We start from the raw sequence: 23265 nt of genomic DNA, 5'->3' as shown, positions 1-23265 counted from the left end.
GTGTTAAACTGCTAAAAACAGCCAAAATGTCTAATTAGGATTTTCATCTCTGAAAATCAAGCTGGGTCTTAATACTTGCGTATTAATGACTCTCTTCACAAGATATCTTAGAAAACTGAGAAAAACTAGTGCATAGTGAGATGTACATAGCACCAAGGAGGTGGGGAGGATTACAAAAATCACCACAAATGAAGGTGACCAAATAGATCCTTTTTGAGACATTGTGTGTGTGTGCACGCAAAATTGCTTCAGTCGTCTCTAACTCTTCACGACCCTATGGACTATAGCCCACAAGGCTCCTCTGCTCATGGGATTCTCCAGGCAAGAATACTGGAGTGGATAGCCATTCTTCTACAGAGGATCTTCCCAACCCAAGGATCAAACCCGTGTCTCTTATGTCTCCTGCATTGGCAGGCAGGTTCTTAACCGCTAGCGATTATTTGTGCTTAATAAAGATAAGGGCGTGTTCAGGATCCTACCTATACTAGGAAGTTTACCACTAACATATAGATTATTTCTCTGGAAAGTTTTAATGGTGTAACTTTGACAGAAGATGCAAACTAGGGATTACTAATATAGGGTTGAAAGTACTTACCTATTATCTCAGATTCATAATAATCCTGTGTGCCTGCCTGGAAGACAAGACAGGGTGTCTATGATTTTAGAGCATAAATTTGGAAAATGGTAGGTCCATTTGTATGGTAAGTTCATGTCCATCAAAGAGGAATGAAAAATAGGACCTATCTCCTCCTCTTAGGAGTTATTTAGCTGTTTTGTACCAAGATCAATTAAAGTCTCCTTCGAAATCCTAAAGGCAGGAAAAAGAACTATAATAACAAACTTAGACTGCATCTGTTCTTTGTTTTATACCTAAGATGGGTTTTTGATTAAGATGAAGAAATCAACTTACATACATTCATTAATCATACCAGCTAGATTTTTTTGCCAGACCAGGAATCACAGATATATTCTATATTAATGGATAAGGTAATTCAATATAAGACATCCTTAATTTTTTACTTTCATTTTGATGATACTCTAAAACAGAGTAATACATGAATATATCTGAGATCACTGAGATGAAAACAGTATAAATGTTTACAACATAACTAGGGGCTTAAAATGACAGAAACTGGTCTGTATCAAACAAAGGTCACACAGTATCATGGGTACTTGAAAGTTTTTCAATAGTTCTAAGAGAACAGAGTTTCTCAACCTCAGCACTACTGATCAATATTCTGGGCCAGATTCTTTGTTACAAGGAGCTTTTCTGTGAACTGTAGGATGTTTAGCAGCACCCTTAGACTCTACTCACTAGGTGCCATTAACACCATCTCTCTTGTTGTGATAATCAAAGATGTCTCCAGACATTGCCAAGTGTCCCCCGGGAGACAAAATCTCCCCAGGTGAAGAATCACAAAAGAAGAGAAAAGTGGTGAGAGAACTGAGTCCACACAAGGTGCACAAGAGAATAAATATGTGAAATTCAAATGAACCAGAGCTATAATAATTTTACTATTCTCAAACTGAGAGCACATCACTAAAAATCATCATCACTTTAACTGTTGTCAATGCGAATTTTATTAGTTTTGTAGTTATCTCAGATTTAATCTGCCAAACTGTTTTGCTCTGACAGAATTTTTTCCCGTTATATAAAGCAAGTCAACACATGATTCAAGTTTGAATCATACTTCCTCATTCATTTTTTTCTAAGAAAGGGAAGTCGAGAAACTTCTTATCAACTACAAATGTAATCTTTCTTAATGTTCTTTTGGTGTCTAAAGTTTCTTCTGGAGTCTTAATTTTTTAAAAAAAATTTATTTTATATTGGCGTATAGTTAATTTGTAATGCATTAGTTTTAAGTAAACAGCAAAATGATTTAGTTATACATATACATGTAACTATTCATTTATCAAATACAATTCTTAAAGAAATTTCTTAAAGAAATTCTCATGAGCCCAAAATAGTAGACATATATTTAGATGCTAAATGTCTTTGTTAACTCCAGAAAACAAAACAAAAACAAAAAACTCCCAAATTTGACTTACACACACACCGAAAAGCTGAGAAAAATTATTGGATACAATAATTTGGATGCAATAAATCGGATGCAACAGTCACTGTTACATTTGTCTTTCTTGATTCTTTGAAATAGTAAGGTAACTGCTAATATATCTTGTCCATATATATGCTCTCTAGTTTTCTCTTCCTTAGATCAAGCAGAGCTGACAATATATTAAAACAATGTCTAAAGTTGCATATAAAGTTGAAAAGTTGTCTTCCATACAACTCTATTAATGAAAGATTCTTAAATCTTAAACTGGTTAGGTGTGGTTAACTATGGAAAAGATTGCTGCAAAAAAGTGGAAGACCACAACTAGCTTATAAAGTATTCCTATGCTAGTAAAAGAAAACTTGGTCAAAGCTTGCCTTTTACGTGCACTGAAATGGTTGGTTGGAAGATGAAGCAAAGATTAGAAAAACGGTTCAAAATGTCTAGCTTATAAGAGCATTTCAGCAATGCTCATACATCTTACAAATTTATCAAATACAACCACTGTGCCCCCAAAGACCTGGCAAGTTTTGCTAAAGTCACCTACGATCAAATGTCTCAAAATTGTCCTACAGGTTTAAGGACTCATTTCCTTCTTCTAAAATTTCCCAAGGGAATTAATGCCACCTTCTTTATGCTGGTAACTAGTTAGGAATAATTTACTTTTCTAAATCAATGAATGGAAGAGAGAAAAAAGGCCATAAAGAAGGTGTAATTTGTTTTTCAGCAAGCTCTTCAACATGCAGCATCAGAATTTTTTGTTAAAGTTAAAATAGCATCTAACTTTATTTCTCTTTTCAAGATTTATCTATCTTCCAAGGTATACCAAGTAACAAAATGACTTACTGATAGGAAATACCCAACACAGCATGAATTCTTAGATAACAGAAGATGAAATGACCAAAGCCTGAGATAACTGTTCAAAGTTTAACAAGTTCAGGAACAGGGAGAACTGGAAAAAAGCTCCCAATGATCCTTAGCTGAATTATCAAACTAAATACAAATTTAGAAACCATTCAAAGCCAAAAATTTTATGCATGAAGCTCACAATTCTTCACTCTACAATCTTAGAAGGATGAGGTCTATGTCAGGACTTCTGTCACTGAAAAAAAATCAAGTCAGTCAGATGACCTCAGATAAAGACAGGCAGATAAAAGAAACCCCAGTCAACAAGTTTGGGGGAGTATTCTCATAGAGTTTAAAATTTATAACAACAAATAACGTATCTTTTTCTTTTTTAGAAATTAACTATTCCTCACCTGCTTGTGTGCATGATCATAGGAGTTGATATGGTTGTCAAATTCCTGGTGTTTCTGATACTGCTTATCACAGAGTTCACAGTAAAAGTTGGCTCTAAGGTCTTCCAGTGCTTTGGCAATGGCCTTCTCTTTGTCAACATAATCCTACAGGAACCACAAAATAAAACAAAAAAAATGAACTTGGCGAATGTTATTAAAAAGTAGTCTTATTGGAAGAGAGAAAAAGGGCTTTTCATAATATTTAATGGTACCAGTTAAAGTCAGATAGAACACAAGTAGCAATTTGGTAGGGTAACTAGTGTGTGGTTACACTAAGAGCTGTCTTCAAATAAACAAAAGTCCAAAGAACTTAATTTCACCTTCGCTTTTGGCAGCCTGGTGGACTAGATACTGTGGCATCCCCTACTCCTATTCCTGGCTAAAAGCCCCTTAACCAACCAGACGACATAAAACACAATTTTCACTGTATTGCAGGAACCATAGAAAGAAAAGTAAATCCCAAAAGGGGCAATCAAAGAAGAAAAAAAAAAACAAAACAAAATTTAAATCAGCTATGATCTGAAACTGAAATTAGGGCTGTGATAGGCAAGGGCTCGCCTTAGGACATATGGGTGACAACGGTGCTTGAGTTTTGAGCAAGGTGGTGCAGCTAAACCTGAGAAGCCTCACTAACAAGGAAAAGAGCCTGGAAGTGGGCTGGAAATTTCAGCATCTCTGGGTCTTGGCAGAAGGGATAAAAAATGTTCTCAGAACGCATCCTCAATTTTGGTCCCAAATTTTCCCCTAGATTAGGAACAGCAAAATAGGAGTTATAATCAAAGATTAGTACACACATAAGAGGAAATAAATCTATCAAAAGCAAGAGTCACAAAAAATAAGCAACAGATTTAAGCCTCCAAGAACTCAGATTTTGGAATATTCTATTATAGAATATAAAGTAATTATAAAATGTTTAAAATATAAAATGGAGTTACAAATATGAGCAAACAAAACACTATTATAAAAAACAACAAAACCAAAAAACTATGCAAATTGCAGAAAGAACCAAATGAGATTTTTACAACTGAAAAACCTAATTGCAAAAAAATTTTAAATGCATTAACTATTTAGGGGATAGGTTTAAAGACAGTCAAGAAACAGCTCAAAATAGATAAAGCAGGGGTGGTGAAAATGTTCTGGAATTAGACTGCAGCAATAGCTGCATGACCTTGTGGAATATACTAAAAAGCACTGAACTGTACAATTTAAAAGGATGAGTTTCATGGTAGGTTGCACTGACATAAAAGCTGAAAAATTTGCAGAAGTGATAAGACAGGATTTCACAGGTACACAAAGCACAAGGTAAACCACACAGGTTAAATAAAAAATAAGCACCTAATACATGCTAGTGAAACTGAAAGTTATGGGATTAAAGACAACGAAATCATAAAACTACCCAGAAAAAAATTAAGGATCACCCATAATCATACTGATAGCAGATTCAAAAGCAATTAAAAGATAGAAAATAGTATGCTTCAGTGTGAGAGAAAACATTTTCAACTGTATACCAAAAGAAAATTTTTTTAGAAATGATCAAGGCATTTCTAGATAAAAAGAGAATTTACCAAGAGATTCATTAAAAAGGACCTTCTTAAAGCAGAATTTTTGAAATCATAGATTGTGACCCACTAGTGGGTCATGACATTGATTTAGCAGACTGTTACAAATACAAATATGATGCTGTGGAAGTGCTGCACTCAATATGCTAAAAAATCTGGAAAACCAGCAGTGGCCACAGGACTGGAAAAGGTCAGTTTCCATCCTAATCCCAAGGAAAGGCAATGCCAAAGAATGTTCAAACTATCGCACAATTGCACTCATCTCACACACACCACTGAAGCAACTTAGCAGCAGCAGCACACACTAATAAAGTAATGGTCAAAATTCCCCAAGCCAGGCTTCAACAGTACGTGAACCATGAACTTCCAGATGTTCAAGCTGGATTCAGAAAAGGCAGAGGAACCAGAGATCAAATTGCCAACATCCACTGGATCATCGAAAAAGCAAGAGAGTTCCAGAAAAACATCTACTTCTGCTTTATTGACTATGCCAAAGCCTTTGACTGTGTGGATCACTTGGAACCAACTGTGGAAAATTCTGAAAGAGATGGGAATACCAGACCACCTGACCTGCCTCTTGAGAAATCTGAATGCAGGTCAGTAAGCAAGTTAGAACTGGACATGGAACAACAGACTGATCCCAAATTGGGAAAGGAGTACTTTAAGGCTGTACAGTGCCACCCTGCTTATTTAACTTATATGTAGAGTACATCATGAGAAATGCTGGGCTGGATGAAGCACAAGCTGGAATCAAGATTCCAAGAGAAATATCAATAACCTCAGATATGCAGATGACCCCACCCTTCTGGCAGAAAGTGAAGAAGAACTAAAGAGCCTCTTGATGAAAGTGAAAGAGGAGAGTGAAAAAGTTGGCTTAAAACTCAAAATTCAGAAAAGTAAGATTATGGCATCTGGTCCCATCAGTTTGTGGCAAACAGATGGGGAGACAATGGAAACAGTGACAGACTTCATTTTCCTGGGCTCAAAATCACTACAGATGTTGACTGCAGCCATGAAATTAAAAGACGCTTGCTCCTTGGAGGAAAAGCTATGACCAACCTAGACAGCATATTAAAAAGCAGAGACATTACTTTGCCAACAAAGGCCCATCTAGTCAAAGCAAAGGTTTTTCCAGTAGTCATGTATGGATGTGAGAGTTGGACTATAAAGAAAGCTGAGCGCCGAAGAATTGATGCTTTTGAGCTGTGGTGTTGGAGAAGACTCTTGAGAGTCCCTTGGACTGCAAGGAGATCCAACCAGTCCATCCGAAAGGAAATCAGCCCTGAATGTTCTTTGGAAGGACTGATGTTGAAGCTGAAACTCCAATACTTTGGCCACCTGATGCAAAGAACTGGCTCACTGGAAAACACCCTGATGCTGGGAAAGACTGAAAGTGGGAGGAAAAGGGGACGACAGAGGATGAAATGGTTGGATGGCATCACTGACTTGATGGACATGAGTTTGAGCAAGCTCCAGGAGTTGCTGATGGACAGGGAAGCCTGGTGTGCTGCAGTCCATGGGGTCACAAACAGTTGGACACAACTGAGTGACTGAACTGAACTTTAGACTTTGTTAAATTAAGCATTATTTGTATTAAAATTTCAAAGATCATTATTAGAAAGAGAGAAAGGAGAGTAAAAAAGTTGGCTTAAAGCTCAACATTCAGAAAACAAAGATCATGGCATCCAGTCCCCATCACTTCATGGCAAATAGATGGAGAAACAGTGGAAACAGTGGCAGACTTTATTTTCTTGGGCTCCAAAATCACTGCAGATGGTGACTGCAGCCATGAAATTAAAAGACGTTTACTCCTTGGAAGAAAAGTTATGACCAACCTAGACAGAGGATGAGATGGTTGGATGGCATCACCGACTCAATGGACATGAGTCTGAATAAACTCCGGGAGTTGGTGATGGACAGGGAGGCCTGGCGTGCTGCAGTCCATGGGGTCACAAAGAGTTGGACACGACTGAGTGACTGAACTGAACTGAGGAATACTAAAGGGGGGAAGATTAAGAAAACTTCAGTTTTATAAAGGTAATACAGGCCAACAAAACACAGAAAAATTAGGAATATAGAAAGTAAAAAGATCTAAGAAACAGACTTACAAGTAATCACAAGAAATGTAAATGCACTAAAATAAACTGTCAGAAAAATTTAACTACATGCTGATTAGAAGAGATATCCCTATGAGGACTTTGAAAGTTAAAGGACAGAAAAAGATATGCCAGGCAAATTACTAACCAAAAGAAGTTGGAATGACTATTAATGTTCAAGTTTTTAGACTTTATAGTAGAAAACTTTACTTGAGTTTGTGGCCAGCTATGGACTTAAACATAACAAGATTATTCTCCAAATAAGTGGCACTGGTAAGTTTGAAAAGCCAACACAGATATGCTGGTTTTACATTAGTCTTAATGAGGTTTTGGCTGAAAACTGTGGGGACTGGCAAAAAGAGGTGGTCTGGTTTGACTCAGCAGTTCCACTTAAAAAGAGATCAAAGCAAGTGGCTTAATTCATTTGCTATAAGGTAATACAGAAGAGTGAGAAGGGGAAAGGAATGGTAACATGATTGCTTTGCTAGCCTTTTATAGCAGAGTAGGTGCCATTACTCTCATGAGCAGCTCCTTCTAGTTAACAGACCTAAAGATAAATCTCATTGCAAAGGTTCTACAATCAGTTTTTTATTCAGTTTAGTATCTTTTGGACACTTTCAAAACATCTCTATCATCTAACATCTCTCTACAACTATTCAAGTTGAGCTACTTAATTAGTAAGCAAGAAAAGGTTGCTATGTTTTGTGTAAGGCCAGTACTAAACTAGTTTGAACAGACTAGTTAAGACTGAAACATGAATAATGTGGCACATTATGATTTTTTCCCCTCTTCAGTCCTTCTCACTAGTTTTCTCTAAGCTTCCTGGACTACTTCATGTTGTCTGGCTAAAAGCAATTTGTGGATATTCTTCCTTATCAGTGCTGGTTTCCCAGAAAGAAGTCAGAAAGGTCACTTGCCCAATTTTCCTTAAAATTAAGGTGAAGACATATGATCTACCATCTCTTCCTATGAAATGTATTTTACATAAGACTTTGATTCAAAAGTGAGCAGTACAAAGAAGTGCCAAGTGGAATCCATCTTCTAGCAATGGTGGCTGCAAAAGCATATTGATTACAAGAGATTATTGTATCTCAAGTCTTTCAATGGGAACCACATTCCTTCTTTCCTAAGTACTTTCTCTGAAATTTCTTTTAGATAGTCTTTTGCTAGCAAATGGATTTTTTTAATCTGAAAATTTATTTTTAATCTTTATTCTTAAAGATATTTTTGCTGGGTATACAATTATAGGTTGATGGTTGTTTGTTCTGAGCATATTCAACATTCCATTAGATTGCATCAATAACAGGACACTGTATTCTGATTTCCTTGTTACTGTAACAGTTCTTCAAAGACTGTCTTTTGTTTGATATTGTACAGTTTTATCAGGATGTATCTATGTGTACACTTTCTTTTTTATCTTGCTCCAGAGATTCATTAGGCTTCCCGAATATGTGAGTTGTGTCTTTCATCAAATTCTGGGATCTCTTCTTTGAACACTGCCTCTGCCATTTTTCTTTCATTCTGGAACTCTATCTAAACACATTAGTTTTACATTCTTTATCATATAACTCAATTTTTTTCATGTATTTTCCATTTCTCCTTTTCTTGCCCTCCCTCTCTCCACTTTTGCCACATTCTTCAGATGTGTTACAATTCAAAATTCAACTTTGTGTAAAATGCTATTAAATCTTCCCCTTAAGTCTCAGGCCCTTCCTTACTCATAATCTGAATTCCTTTTTAAAAAATTTTTTTAAACAAATCCACTTTATTTATTTTTCAATAAGTTTAAATCCTCAAAGGGTAACAGCATCACACAGATTCCGGATCCAATGGCCTTAGCAGGAAAGATGGTTTTGGAACTGGTATGAACCATGTCACTGTTTCCATGAGTGTAAATTATCCTTCCCCAGATTACTCTGGTTTTGTTAGGTTTTCCACCAGGAGTTAGTGAGTTGTTCTTTGCTTTGCACACATAAGCACATCTCTTGCCTAGATAGAATTCAGTTTCATCTCAAGCATATACACCTTCCATTTTTAGGAGAGTTGTGTGGTTCCCTCTGGTTCCATAGACCTTGCTTATAGACAGCAAAAATGGCCTCAGACCACAACCTTCCAGACATATTTGTTGTTTTAGAAGTCCTATTTCCAGCAAGCCTCCAGAGTCCAAGATGGTTGAAAGAGCCCGATTTATTCTTAAACATACTAAATATGCTTGTCTTACATGCTTTAATCTGTGCTTACAATTTTAGTATCTTAAATCTTAAAGAGGTCTGACCCGTCTCTTTTTTTCTTCATTCATTCTAGTCCATAGTGTCTAGTTTCTCAGTTGGATTTATGATCTGACTATGATCTCTTATTTGGGGGAGCTTTATTTAGGAGTTCTTTTTTTCATGTGTGTGACTAGCAAGATTTTAGTTCCCCATTCAGGGACTGAATCTGCGCTATAGCAGTGAAAGCGCCACTGCACCATCAGGTAAATTCCCTTTATAGGAGTTCTTTGAGGCCTAAGTTGTTCCAGAGAAGTTTGAATTTTCTTCTTCCCAAGGGCCTGAGATCATTTTATCATGTACTTCATTTGTTTTTAAAATGTCCCACTTTTTATTTTATGTCCCACTAAAAAAGAAAAAACTTCTCAGTCATTATCTCTACTTTTTCCTAATAGGATTTTAAAAATACTGCATTAAACTATTACCCCACTGATTTTAGATATTCTGTTCTGTTTGTTTGGGTTTTTTTTTTTTTTTTTAGTGTTTTCTTTCAATTTCAGTTTAGATGATTTCTATTGACTTGCCTTCAAATATATAGATTCTATCCTCTTCTGTGTTTAGTCTGCTGCTAAGTTCAATCTTCATCTCTGATACTGTATTTTCCCTTTCTCCCTGGGTGATTTAATCCATTTTCATGACAATAACATCATCGATATGCTACAAATCTCCCAGTCCAATATTTCTTGCTGAGACCAACAAAAGAATGCAGCTTTAAAGAAGAAAAGAAGTAGGGGAAGGGAAGGTGGGAAAACAGGGAAGACAAAATAAGATGGCAGATTTAAATCCAAATATACTTGAAATGACTTTATTACTAAATATTCCAATTAAGAAAGACTAGGAGGAAATAAGAAATTAGAAGATAAACAGACTAGATAAAACACCTCTAAATAATCCAATTAAATATTGATCACAAAAGTTAACAGAAAAAGGGTGAAAAAAGATGCATTCTCTATGAATTGAAGGGAACTTCCTCAATCTGATAAAGCCATCTATGAAAAACGTCAGCTAACATCACACTTAAAAGACTAAAAGCTTGCCCCTAAAATCAGAAGTGAGATATCTGTTCCCTTCTAAGACAGTTATCTGCTTTTGCCATTTCACTGCTAAATGAATTTAGCAAAGTTGTAGGATACAAGATAGGATACAAGATTAACATAAAAAATAACAATATCATAAAAAACTAGTGTGTGTGTGTGCCTAGTCACTCAGTCATGTCCACTCTTTGCGACCACATGGACTGTAGCCTGCCAGGCTCCTCTGTCCATGGGGATTCTCTAGGCAAGAACACTGGAGTAGGTTGCCATCCCCTCCTTCAGGGGATCTTCTCAACCCAGGAGCTGAACCCAGGTTTCCCACACTGCAGGCAGATTCTTTACCATCTTAGCCACCAGGGAAGCCCAAGAATACTGGAGTGGGTAGCCTATCCCTTCTCCAGGGGAACTTCCCAACCAAGGAATCAAACCAGGGTCTCCTGCATTGCAGGCAGATTCTTTACTAGCTGAGCATCTGGGAAGCCCAAAAAACCACAATACATAGGATTAAATTAACAAGAGAAATATAGAACTTAAACATTGAATTTGTATGGAAGCACAAAAGACCCCAAACAGCCAAAGCAATCTCTAGAAAGAAAAACAGCTGGAGGAATCAGAGTCCCTGAGTTCAGACTATACTACAAACTAGAGTAATCAAGACACTGTGGTACTGGCATAAAAACAGAAATATAGATCAATGATACAAGATAGAAAGCCCATAGATAAACCCAAGCACCTATAGTCACCTAATCTATGACAGAGGAGGCAAGATTATACAAGGGAGAAAAGACAGCCTCTTCAATAAGTGGTGCTGGGAAAACTGGATGACTCTAGGTAAAAGAATGAAATAAGAACACTATTTAACACCCTACACAAAATAAACTCAAAATGGATTAAAGACCTAAATGTAAGATCAGACACTATAAAACTCTTAGAGGAAAATACAAGCAAAACGTTATTTGACATAAACCACAGCAAGACCTTTTTGACTCACCTTCTAAAGCAATGAAATTTAAAATAAACAAATGGGATCTATTTAAACTTAAAAGTTTTTGCACGACAAAGGAAATCATAAACAAGACAAAAAGACAACCCACAGAACAGGAGAAAATATCTGCAAACGAAACAATGGACAAAGGATTGATTAATCTCCAAAATATACAAACAGCTCACGGAGCTCAATATCAATAAAACGAACAAACAATCCAATCAAAAAAATGGGTCAGTCAAAAACTTAAACAGATATCTCTCCAGGGGAGACACAGATGGCCAAAAGGCACATGAAAAGATGCTCAACATCATTAATTATTAGACAAATACAAATAAAAATTACAATGAAGTATCATCTCACACAGGTCAGAACGACCATCATCAAAAAATCTACAAACAATAAATGCTGGAGAGTGGAGAAAAGGGAACCCTATTACAGGTTGGTGGGAATGTAAATTGATATAGCCTCTGTGGAGAACGGTATGGAGGTTCCTTAAAAGACTAAAAACAGAACTACCATAGGACCCAGCAATTCCACTACTAGGCATATACCCTAAGAAAACCAAAATTCAAAGTGACACATGTTCACTGCAACCCTATTTACAAAAACCAGGAAACAACCTAAATGTCCAATGATGGATGAATGGATAAAGAGGTGGTACATATATACAACTGAATATTGCTCAGCCATAAAAAAGAACAAAATTTGGTCATTTGTAGAGATGTGGATGGACCTACAGTCTGTCATACTGAGTGAAGCTAGTCAGAAAGAGAAAAACATCATATTTTAGTGCATACATGTGGAATGTAAAGCAATTATACTTCAATTTAAAACACCCCAAACCAATCTATAGAATCAACATAATCTTATCAAGAGTCCCAGGTGGGGGATTTCCCTGGCAGTCGAGTGGTTAAGACTGTGCTTCCGGACTTCCCTGATGGTCCAGCAGTTAAGAATCCGCCTGCCAATGCAGGGGGTGTGGGTTCAATCCCTGGTCCAGGAAGATCCCACATGCTACGGAGCAACTGGGCCCATGAGCCAGTGCTACAACTATTGGAGCCACTGGGTCCCAGAGCCCGTGCTCTGAAACGGAGAAGCCACCACAATGAGAAGCCCACACACTGCAACCAGGGAAAGCCTGTGCACATCAATGAAGACCCAGCACAGCCATAAATAAACACATAATAAAAATTTTTTTTAATTAAAAAAAAAAAAGAAAAAAAGACTTTGTGCTTCCAATGCAGGGGGCACGGGTTCAATCCACGGTCAGGGAACTAAGATGCCAGATGCTGCAAGGTACAGCCAAAAACAGAATAAGTAAAAAGATTTAATAAACAAATAATGAAAGAACTGCAACTGCCTTCTTTGTAGAAATTGACAAGCTCATTCTAAAATGCACACAGAACTGTAAGGGACCAAGAACAGCCAAAACAATCCTAAAAATGAGTAAATTAGAAAGGCTCACACTTCTCAACTGCAAAACTTGCTACAAAGCAACAGTAATAAAGACAGTGTGTTTCTCCAAAGGCATGTAGATTAATGGAATATAATTGAGAGGAAAAAACCCACACATTTATGGTCAACTGATTTTTGATGAGGTGCCAAGGCCATTCAATGGGGAAAAAATAGTCTTTTCAACAAATAATGCTGGGACAACTGTGTAGGCACAGGCAAAAGACTGAATTTGGACCCCTTTCTGTTAATTTTGACATGCAAAAATTATTTTAAAATATACCAAAGACCCAAAGCTGTAAGAGCTAAAACTATAAAACTCTTAGAAGGAAACATAGGTGTAACTTTTCATGGTCTTGGATTAAGCAATGGGTTCTTAAATATGATATCAAAAACGCAAGCAACCAAAGAAACAAAGATAAAATGGACTTCACCAAAATTTAAAACTATGAGCAACAAAGGACATTATCAAGTGAAACGACAATAAAAAAAAAAAGGAAGAAAATACCTGCAAATCATACATCTGACAAAGGTTCTTACAACACAATAAAATGAAAATTAATAAAACACAGTCAAAAGACAGACCTCCCTGTAGTCCAATGGTTAATAATCCTCCTGCCAAAGCAGGCAACACAGATTTGATCCGTGGTCTGGGCAGATTCCACATACCATGGGGCAACTAAGCCTGTGTGGCACAACTACTGAAGCCCACACACCCTAGAGCTGCTGCTCCACAACAAGAGAAGCCACCACAATGAGAAGCCCTTTCATCACAACTACAGAGTAGCCCCCACTCATACCCAGCACAGCCAAAAATAAAACAAATTAAAATTTTTTTAATTTTAAGAAATACAGTATTATTTTTTAAAAATGCTCAAAAGATCTGAATAGACATTTCTCAAAAAAACATCATTTAAAGGTCAATAAGCACATGAAAAGGTGCTCAACCAAAACCACAAGAAGATACTGCTACTTCATACCTACTACAGTAACTATAATAAAAAAGAAAATTAGTGTTAAGAATGTGGAGAAATTCTAACTCTCACAAAGTACTGGTGGGAATGCAAAATGGTACAACCATTTGTGGAAAAGAGTGGTGGTTCCTTCAAAAGTTAAACACTGACTGACCATTTAACCAGCAATTTCATTCCTAGGTATACACAAAAGAGAATTGAAAAATACATTCACACAAAAACTTGCACAAGATGTTCAGAGCAGGATTATCACAATAGCCAAAAATTGGAAACAACTCATATGGCCATTAATTGATGAATAAACAAACTGTAGTATACTCATACAATGCAATATTATTCAGTCCTAAAAACGGATGAAGTTTTGATACATACTATTTACATGGATGAACTTGGGAAACATTATGCTAAGTAAAAGAAGTCAGATACAAAAAGCCACATATTGAATGATTTATTAATAATTTACATGAAATGATCAGAATAGGCAGATCTATAGTGACAAACAGTGGCTGCCAGGGGAGGGAGACGCGGTGGGGTGGGGGAAGGAGGAGGAGTGACTGCTGACAAGTACACGGTTTCTTCTGGGAGTAAAGTAAATGTTCTAGAATTAATGGTGATGGTTGTACAACACTGTGAATATGCTGAGTTACTAAACTATATATTACATATGGGTGAACAGCAGCAAAAAAAAAAATCTACCTGAAAAAACATAACTGAATGATAAACACGAAATTCAGAATAGTGCTTACCTCAGGAAGAGGAAGGAAATGGGACGGGATCATAAAGTTATTGATAACGTTCTTTTTCTTAAATAGAGCAGAGTGTTAAACACAAGTGTCTATAGTTGCTTTTTATATCTTTTACATATTTGCTAAATATCTTATCAATATTGATGCTAAGGGTATCAAAATAGGACAGCATTTTTCCCCCCCATTAAAAGTGTGGTAGAGCTATTTGGCTTTAAAACTATGTACAACTTTCACACACACACACAAAGAATAGAAGGCATTGAGTGTAGACTATTTTTTCAAAAATAGTAGCTGCAGTGACTAAGAGTCAATAGAGTGAAGTTTACTTTGGTTTTAGTGGTTCCTTTCCCCTAAGAATGTGTGAGTATGTTTACTGGTGATAGGAAATGTATGAGTGAGTTTGCCAGCACAAGAAAAAAGATGCAAACTTCTTGATAAGACAGAGAGGATTAGGATCCAGAATTCAGATGTAGGTAGGAAGTTCATTTGACAAACCATGAAACCAGGGAAAAACATTTAAGGATGGGAACAGATAGACCAAAGTTTGATGGCAGATTTATAGATAGAAGAAGGCACTCTCATTTGATAGTCTAAATGGTCTCTACGCTTCCTACTACGAGTAAGAAAAGATGCAAGAAGGACAAGGGTAGCTGAGGGAAGGTAAGAGCTTGAGGATCAATGTTTGAGAATGACAGCTGGACAGACTAAGAGGAAGATAACACATGAAAGGATTCCTTGACAGTTCTGAGAGTCCACTGAGTTGGCACCAGTCCCAGACTACACTACTGCAATGATGTAGAAATGAAGGATGCAAGTATTTGTACTGAGTGGAGATAGGTTCTTGGTAAGCAGGCATGACAAAAAGGACTGGGAAGAAAGGAAGTTGGAATTGAAGTGTTGAGAGAAGGAAAAAGCTCAATCTGTGGTGTTCAAGACCTATAAATTAAGGAGTGGCTAAGTTAGTAAAGTCAAGGTTCCAAGGTCATGTGAAGGTGAAGAACAAATATGAAATAAAGGAGTGAAACATCAAGAAATGGAGAGGATTTTAGGAGCTGTATAATTCACAGTTGATAAGATTTCTGAGTAAAAAAAAAATCTGATCAATAAAATGAGAATAAGTAATTCCTGTTCTATCTCCACAAAGAGTTCAAAAGTGAAATAATTTCTTAGTCAGGAGAGAAAGGGTCTCAAAATATAATATATAATTTAATGAGGTTGTGTACTACTCAGATATTTCATGTATTCGTTACTTGATAACTTTTACTTGAAAAACAATAAAAATGCATTCTCTAAAATGTTTATATTCCTGACAGTGTATCAAATGAGATGACAATCAAAACTGCAAACTACACAAGGAAACAAATCACTGTGAGAAAGTCAGAAGCAGCAAATTACAAAAACATTTATGAAGTACTATAGATAATAGAGACTTGAAAGAAATTATAAAATAAGAAAATTTAGAATGTTTTAAGAAAAAAAAGACAGAAATAGTAACCAAAAGGCCGTTTTGCTTTCCAAAAAATTGGCAATTTTGGGGGAAAAGAATCAAAAAGATATTTTAAGAGGCACTGATTTTCAATACAGTTGTTTTTAAATAAGTCATTGAAATATAATAAAACTATAAATATTAATTTTAGAATATACATGGTAGGTATATAAGTACTAAGTATACAGATCTTTCAATTTTCCTGTATGCTCAACAATTTTCATTATAAAGTATCACTGAAATAAAAGTAAGTAAATGATAAATTAGGTACAACTAGAAGAGAAAATCCTCTATACTATCTTCTAAACTCTATGTTTTTCCCTTTTAGATTTAAATCTTTAATCCACCTGTAGTTGATTACTGTACAGTATGAGAGTACAGTCTCCTCCAACAATACAAGAGAAGACTCTACACATGGACATCATCAGATGGCCAAAACCAAAATCAGACTGATTATATTCTTTGCAGCCAAAGATGGAGAAGCTTTATACAGTCAACAAAAACAAGACTGGGAGCTAACTGTGGCTCAGATCATGAATTCCTTATTGCCAAATTCAGACTTAAATTGACCATTCAGGTATGACCTGAATCACATCCCTTGATTATACAGTGGAAGTGAGAAATAGATTCAAGGGATTAGATCTGATAGAGTGCCTCAAGAACTATGGACAAAGGTTCGTGACACTGTACAGGAGACAGTGAGCAAGACCATCCCCAAGAAAAAGAAATGCAAAAAAGCAAAATGGCTGTCTGGGGAGGCCTTACAAATAGCTGAGAAAAGAAGTGAAGCAAAAAACAAAGGAGAAAAGCAAAGATATACCCATCTGAATGCAGAGTTCCAAAGAATAGCAAGGAGAGATAGGAAAGCCTTCCTCAGTGATCAGTGCAAAGAAATAGAGGAAAACAATAGAATGGGAAAGACTAGAGATCTCTTCAAGAAAATTAAAGATACCAAGGGAACACTTCATGCAAAGATGGACACAATAAAGGACAGAAATGGTATGGACCTAACAGAAGCAGAAGATATTAAGAAGTGGCAAAAATGTACAGAAGAACTATACAACAAAGATCTTCATGACCCAGATAATCACAATAGTATGATTACTCACCTAGAGCCAGACATCCTGGAACACAAAGTCAAGTAGGCCTTAGGAAGCATTACTACGAACAAAGCTAACGGAGGTGATGGAATTCCAGTTGAGCTATTTCAAATCCTGAAAGATGATGCTGTGAAAGTGCTGCACTCAATATGCCAGCAAATTTGGAAAACTCAGCAGTGGCCATACTGGAAAAGGTCAGTTTTCATCCTAATCCCAAAGAAAGGCAATGCCAAAGAATGTTCAAACTATTGCACAATTGCATTCATCTCACATGCTAGTAAAGTAATGCTCAAAATTCTCCAAGCCAGGCTTCAACAGTACGTGAACCATGAACTTCCAGATGTTCAAGCTGGATTCAGAAAAGGCAGAGGAACCAGAGATCAAATTGCCAACATCCGCTAGATCATCGAAAAAGCAAGAGAGTTCCAGAAAAACACCTACTTCTGCTTTATTGACTATGCCAAAGCCTTTGACTGTGTGGATCACTTGGAACCAACTGTGGAAAATTCTGAATGAGATGGGAATACCAGACCACCTGACCTGCCTCTTGAGAAATCTGAATGCAGGTCAGTAAGCAAGTTAGAACTGGACATGGAACAACAGACTGATCCCAAATTGGGAAAGGAGTACTTTAAGGCTGTACAGTGCCACCCTGCTTATTTAACTTATATGTAGAGTACATCATGAGAAATGCTGGGCTGGATGAAGCACAAGCTGGAATCAAGATTCCAAGAGAAATATCAATAACCTCAGATATGCAGATGACCCCACCCTTCTGGCAGAAAGTGAAGAAGAACTAAAGAGCCTCTTGATGAAAGTGAAAGAGGAGAGTGAAAAAGTTGGCTTAAAACTCAAAATTCAGAAAAGTAAGATTATGGCATCTGGTCCCATCAGTTTGTGGCAAACAGATGGGGAGACAATGGAAACAGTGACAGACTTCATTTTCCTGGGCTCAAAATCACTACAGATGTTGACTGCAGCCATGAAATTAAAAGACGCTTGCTCCTTGGAGGAAAAGCTATGACCAACCTAGACAGCATATTAAAAAGCAGAGACATTACTTTGCCAACAAAGGCCCATCTAGTCAAAGCAAAGGTTTTTCCAGTAGTCATGTATGGATGTGAGAGTTGGACTATAAAGAAAGCTGAGCGCCGAAGAATTGATGCTTTTGAGCTGTGGTGTTGGAGAAGACTCTTGAGAGTCCCTTGGACTGCAAGGAGATCCAACCAGTCCATCCGAAAGGAAATCAGCCCTGAATGTTCTTTGGAAGGACTGATGTTGAAGCTGAAACTCCAATACTTTGGCCACCTGATGCAAAGAACTGATTCACTGGAGAAGACCCTGATGCTGGGAAGGATTGAGGGCGGGAGTGGAAGAGGACAGAGGATGATATGGTTGGATGGCATCATCAACTCAATGGATATGAGTTTGAGTAAACCCCAGGAGTTGGTGATGGACAGGGAGGCCTGGCATGCTGCTGTCCATGGGGTCACAAAGAGTCGAACACGACTGAGCAACTGAACTGAACTGAACTGATGGGGGTAGAAGTTCAAAGTCACTATTTCCCATATGGATAGCCAACTGTCTCAGAATCATTTACTAAAAAATTCATTCTTTTCCCCACTTATTTGCAATATCACCTTTCTCTTATCAAGTGGTCAAATATGTAAGGGTCTGCATCTGGGCTCTCTTTTCTGTTCCATTGGCCTATTCCTGTGCCAATAACATACCTTAATTACTGTAGCTTTCTATCTTATACTTTTAAGAATGCTTTGACTATTCTTGGGCCTTTGCACTTCCATATAAATTTTGGAATCAGCTATCAAATTCCATACAAAATTTTGTTGGGATTTCTATCTGACTGATTTGAATATATAGGAAGATTGAAGGAAAACAAATGCCCTTACGATATTGGATCTTTTAATTCATGACCATAATAAAAAAAATCTCATTTTTAAAATTTATTGTTCTTTAATGCCTCATTGAAAATAATGCTTCACAATTTTTCTCTTAAGTCTCCCACATCTCATTAGATCTATACTCAAATGCTTCATACACTTGTTTGCTATTACAATTGATGTCATTTTGTTATCTCCAGCTTCTAATTCTCTGTTGTTGATATACAGATGCCACCCCTTGGTGGCTCAGATGGTAAAGAATCTGCTTTCAATGCAGGAGACCCAGGTTCAATCCCTGGGTCGGAAAGATCCCCTGGAGAAGGAAATGGCTACCCACTCCAGTACTCTTGCCTGGAGAACCCCATGGACAGAGGAGCCTGGCAGGCTACAGTCTGTATGCAAATTTAAATTAGATTTTGTATCAAGCATCCCGCTAAACTCTGTTATTTGTAACTCTTCTGTAAATTCTCTTGGATATCTCTGAACAAAATCATAGCTACAAATAAAAGACCGTTGTCTCTCCCTTTCATCTTATATCTTTGTTTCTACCTGTCTGCCTTACTGCCTTGCTACTTAAGACTTCGAACACAATATTTAATAAAAACAATAACTCAGGCATCCTTGTCATGTTTCCCTATCTCAAAAGGAAACTTTTCAACTTTTCAATATTAAGTATGATGTCTCCTGTACAGTTTTTATAGGCATTTCATCTGGTTAAAAAAGGTCCTTTTTTGGTCAGGTGGACAAGATCATGAATGAATGATCTATTAAGATGATCACATAATTTTTTCTCTTTAGTCATGTAACATGGTTGACTATATAAACTGATTTTAACATTAAATCAATCTTGCATTCCTGGGATAACTTAGTTATGGTATATCCTAAATTAGTTCTCGTATTTTAAGATTTGCATCTGTAACCTATGTGCAGGGCAGGGAGAGAAACTCAAACACAGAGAACAGACTTATGGACACAGTGGAGGAAGGAGAGGGTGGGACGAGTTGAGAGTAACACTGAAATATATACATTCAGTCCAGTTCAGTTTAGCTGCTCAGTCGTGTCCGACTCTTTGTGACCCCACGGACTGCAGCACGCCAGGCTTCCCTGTCCATCACCAACTCCCAGAGTTTGCTCAAATTCATGTCCATTGAGTCGGTGACGCCATCCAACCATCTCACCCTCTGTCGTCCCCTTCTCTTCCTGCCTTCAATCCTTCCCGGCATCAGGGTCTTTTCAAATCAGTCAGCTCTTCACATCAGGTGGCCAAAGTATTGGAGTTTAAGCTTCAACATCAGTCCTTCCAATGAACAGTCAGGACTGATTTCCTTTAGGATATACATTACCATGTGTAAAACAGATAGCTAATGGGAAGCTGCTGTATAGCACAGGGAGCTTAGTCTAGGGCTTTGTGACAAACCAGAGGGGTGTCAGATGGGGTGAGAGGTAGGATGGAGGTTCAAGAGGGAGGGGACATATGTATACCTATGGCTGATTCATGCTGATGTATGGTAGAAACCAATCAACACTGTAAAGCAATTATCCTCCGATTAAAAAATAAGTTTAAAAAAAGAAAAAATTTTTAAAAAATCTGCATTTGTGTTATATGTCATTATAATTAACTGTCCTTGTCAGGATTTATCTTCAAGACGGTACTTTCTGTTGTTTTTTATAGCCACTAAGTCATGTCTGACTCTTTTGTAATCCCCATGGGCTACAGCCTGTTAGGCTCCTTCTGTCCATGGGATTGCCCAAGCAAGAATACTGGAGTAAGTTGCCATTTCTTTCTCCAGGGGATCTATGGTACTAGTCTCTTTCATTAAATGAGCTAGGATTTTTTCTTCATTTTCAATTCCCTGAAGATCAGGAATAGCTGCTGTGCAAGGCTGAAGTTATTTCTTCTATGATTTTTGATAGAACTCAGTAGTGAAGTTATTTGGGCTGTATGGAAAGATTTTTCACTACATATTTAACTTATATAATTTATACACATTATAAGATTACTGAGGTTTTCCATTTCTATTCAAGTCTATTTTAGGAAGTTATATATTTTAAGAATTTGTCTACTTAAAACTATCTTTACATTCAAAGCATAGTTATCCATACTATTTTTATCTTTTACTGCCTGCCACATCTACAATGATATCCTCTCTTTTCATTATTGATACTGGTTTTCTATGATCTTTTCTTTCTTAATATCACAAGTATGTCAAAGAACAAACTTTTGGATCTGTTGTATATTTGTTTTCTATTTCATTCTTTTTTTGTTCTTATCATTATCTTCATTACTTTTTTTTTTTTTAACATTCTTTGTGTTTATTTTGCTATTCTTTTGCTAACTTCCCAAGAGAAACGTTTACTTCATTTATTTCTTGCCTTTCTTTTTTTCTAAGGTAAGCATTTAAGGACATGTATTTGCTATAAAATATAATATTGCTTTAGCTTACCTTACAAATTTTGATGTGTAACATTTCTATCTTTCAGTCCAAAATATTTTTCAATTACTATTGTGATTTCTGCTTCTACTGGCAGGTTAAATAAAAATGTGTATCTTAATTTTGAAAGGTTTTAAAAAACTTTTAAAAAAGCTAATTGTTTTGTGGCTTGATAACTTGATTTTCCAGGTGGCACTAGTGGTAAAGAATCCGCCTGCCAACGCAAGAGACACAAGAGAGGCTGGTTTGATCCCTGGGTCTGGAAGATCACCTAGAGGAGGAAATGGCACCCCACTCCAGTATTCCTGACTGCAAAATTCCATGAAAGGAGCCTGGAGGGCTACAGTCTGTGGGGCCGCAAAGTGTTGGACATGACGGAGAAACTAAGCACACACACACACAAAATTTGATTTCAGTTCTCTGAAATTTGTTTGTACTTTATGACACACCAAACATGGTAGAAAAAAATTTTTTGTTTAAATAAATGTTTTATATACATTTTAAAATTGCTATTTTCAAAGTGATTGGATACACAGCTCTATAAAAGCATTAGGTGAAATTTGTTAAATGTGTTGTTCCAAGCTTCCAAACATCCTTGCAGATATTTCTTTCCTCTACTTTTATCAATTACTGAGAGATATATATTAAAATCTCCCATTACTGTGGTAGATTTAACAATTCTACTTGCAGTTCTGTCAGTTTTCGCTTTATACATTTTTTTTTAATGGTAGAACAGGTTTTTAAAAATGAATCCCTTTACTTTCTGCTCACCTTAAATACCAAGACCAAAATCAGTTTCTTTATGATAGTTTTCACTAAATCTGTTTCTTATCTTCAAATTTACCTATTTCATAGTAGAGATTGAACTTACTGAAACGTCTTAAAAAGCAAGTACGTTGGTCTTTTTTTTCCCAAGAGAAAAACAATCAGAAATTTATTGTTAAGAAAAAAAAAAAAAAGAAATTTATTACCAGGGCATCATGCATACACATCCGAGTAGTCAGTGATGGCTAACTCAAAAGGGGTGGTTAAAACTTGAGCTTATATGCATCTTAACAAAATAACAATAACTTTTTAGAGAAGTGACAAGACAAAGGAAAAGGACTTTAAGTTTCTAGAGCAGCAAATGGGGGAACTAATGGAAGATAAGAGTTAGTTAGTAAAGGTTTGCTTCCCTGTTGGTGCTAAGTCGTAAAGAACCTGCCTGCTAATGCAGGAGACATGAGATGCAGGTTCAATCCCTGGGTCGGGAAGATCCCCTGGAAGAAGAAGTGGCAACATACTCCAGTATCTTTGCCTGGAGAATGCCAAAGACGGAGGAGTCTAGCAGGTTACAGTCCACGGGGTTGCACAGAGTAGGACATGACTGAAGCGACTGAGCACAAAGCACGATAAAGGTTTGCTATGTAGACCTCTCTGGTGCCCATCTCTGGGCTAATCTTAGGGTCTAGAGTTGTCTCTGGTGATTAATTTCTGTCCTCCTGGTAGAGAAGGGAAGGGGGATGCCCCTGGTGAGTCATTTTGAAAGCTAACTTATATTCTACGCTACAGTTTTCTATTACTCTCAGCTTAAAAAGGAAGCTACTAAAGTTCTCCATTGTTATTCTTTAAACACCTCATCCATTGTAAAAAAGGAAAAAATGGCTTATCAATAGTATCAAGCTCTCAAAGGACTCATCAGTTCTTACTATTATTACCTAATGTATTCCAGACACTAATGTAATCTCCACAACAGACATACAAAGTGGTTGTTATTATTATCTCTAAAGTTTAACAGAAGCAATAAATAACAGAAACCTGAGGACTAAGACTAATCAATACCAAATGGCAAACAAATATTGTTGTCCAAGGATTGTTTTCACCAAAATGAATATCTCAATG

The 23265-nt window shown here is 36.8% G+C and overlaps 1 protein-coding gene across 5 annotated transcripts in view; it reads right to left on the bottom strand.

Annotated features, from left to right (window-relative positions):
* The window catches only part of GPATCH8 (G-patch domain containing 8), a 95342-nt gene that overhangs the window by 20685 nt on the left and 51392 nt on the right, over nt 1-23265 (bottom strand). For all 5 annotated transcript variants that reach the window (XM_055575700.1, XM_055575703.1, XM_055575701.1 and 2 more), the window contains one exon: nt 3314-3457. In XM_055575700.1, the coding sequence (XP_055431675.1) occupies nt 3314-3457 (144 nt within the window). The remainder of the gene's footprint in view (nt 1-3313; nt 3458-23265) is intronic.

The sequence above is a fragment of the Bubalus kerabau genome, chromosome 4, assembly GCF_029407905.1.
Source record: "Bubalus kerabau isolate K-KA32 ecotype Philippines breed swamp buffalo chromosome 4, PCC_UOA_SB_1v2, whole genome shotgun sequence".
NCBI lineage: Eukaryota > Metazoa > Chordata > Mammalia > Artiodactyla > Bovidae > Bubalus > Bubalus kerabau.
The sequence above is the reverse complement of the archived record's forward strand: the minus strand, read 5'-3'. Positions and strand labels throughout refer to the sequence as shown.